Genomic DNA, 580 nt, shown 5'->3' with positions numbered 1-580 from the left:
GGAAGGCCGAGGCGGGTGGATCACGAGGTGAAGAGATCGAGACCATCCTGGTCAATATGGTGAAACCCTGTCTCTACTAAAAATACAAAAAAAAATTAGCTGGGCATGGTGGCACGTGCCTGTAATCCCAGCTACTCAGGAGGCTGAGGCAGGAGAATTGCCTGAACCCAGGAGACGGAGGTTGCAGTAAGCCGAGATCGCGCCATTGCACTCCAGGCTGGGTAACAAGAGCGAAACTCCGTCTCAAAAAGAAAAGGGAAATAAAAGCTAAATTTCAAGGTGAAATTTTTGTCCATGACACTTTCGAATTCTAGATCTGAAAAAGTTTGGGATAAATGGCACAAAACAATGCGTCACAATGAGATCGTTAGTTGAATCCAAAGCTATTCCGGAAGGCTGCAGTTTTCCCTACTTCATCACCAGCGCCCTGGGGCAAAAAGTTGGGGATAATTGGCTTAAGGAAATTAAACTCATTTGTCCCGGAATCCCCCGACAGACACACCTCGTACCGGTAGCTCTGAGACAGGGTCCCAGTGCCGCTCACGTCCACCAGATGCCCTGGAAAGGGACCCTCGGGCAC

General features: G+C 49.3%; 1 protein-coding gene across 1 annotated transcript in view; it reads right to left on the bottom strand.

The window, feature by feature from the left end:
- Positions 1-263: 263 nt before the first annotated feature.
- The window catches only part of LOC116531620 (protocadherin beta-5), a 2559-nt gene continuing 2242 nt past the window's right edge, over positions 264-580 (bottom strand). The window contains exon 2 of the mRNA XM_032250500.1: positions 264-580. Coding sequence (XP_032106391.1) covers positions 368-580 — 213 coding nt within the window. The 3' untranslated portion in view covers positions 264-367.

Source organism: Sapajus apella, unplaced genomic scaffold (genome assembly GCF_009761245.1).
Source record: "Sapajus apella isolate SASKATOON/1434 unplaced genomic scaffold, GSC_monkey_1.0 scaffold71, whole genome shotgun sequence".
NCBI classification, from domain to species: Eukaryota; Metazoa; Chordata; class Mammalia; order Primates; family Cebidae; genus Sapajus; species Sapajus apella.
The sequence above is the reverse complement of the archived record's forward strand: the minus strand, read 5'-3'. Positions and strand labels throughout refer to the sequence as shown.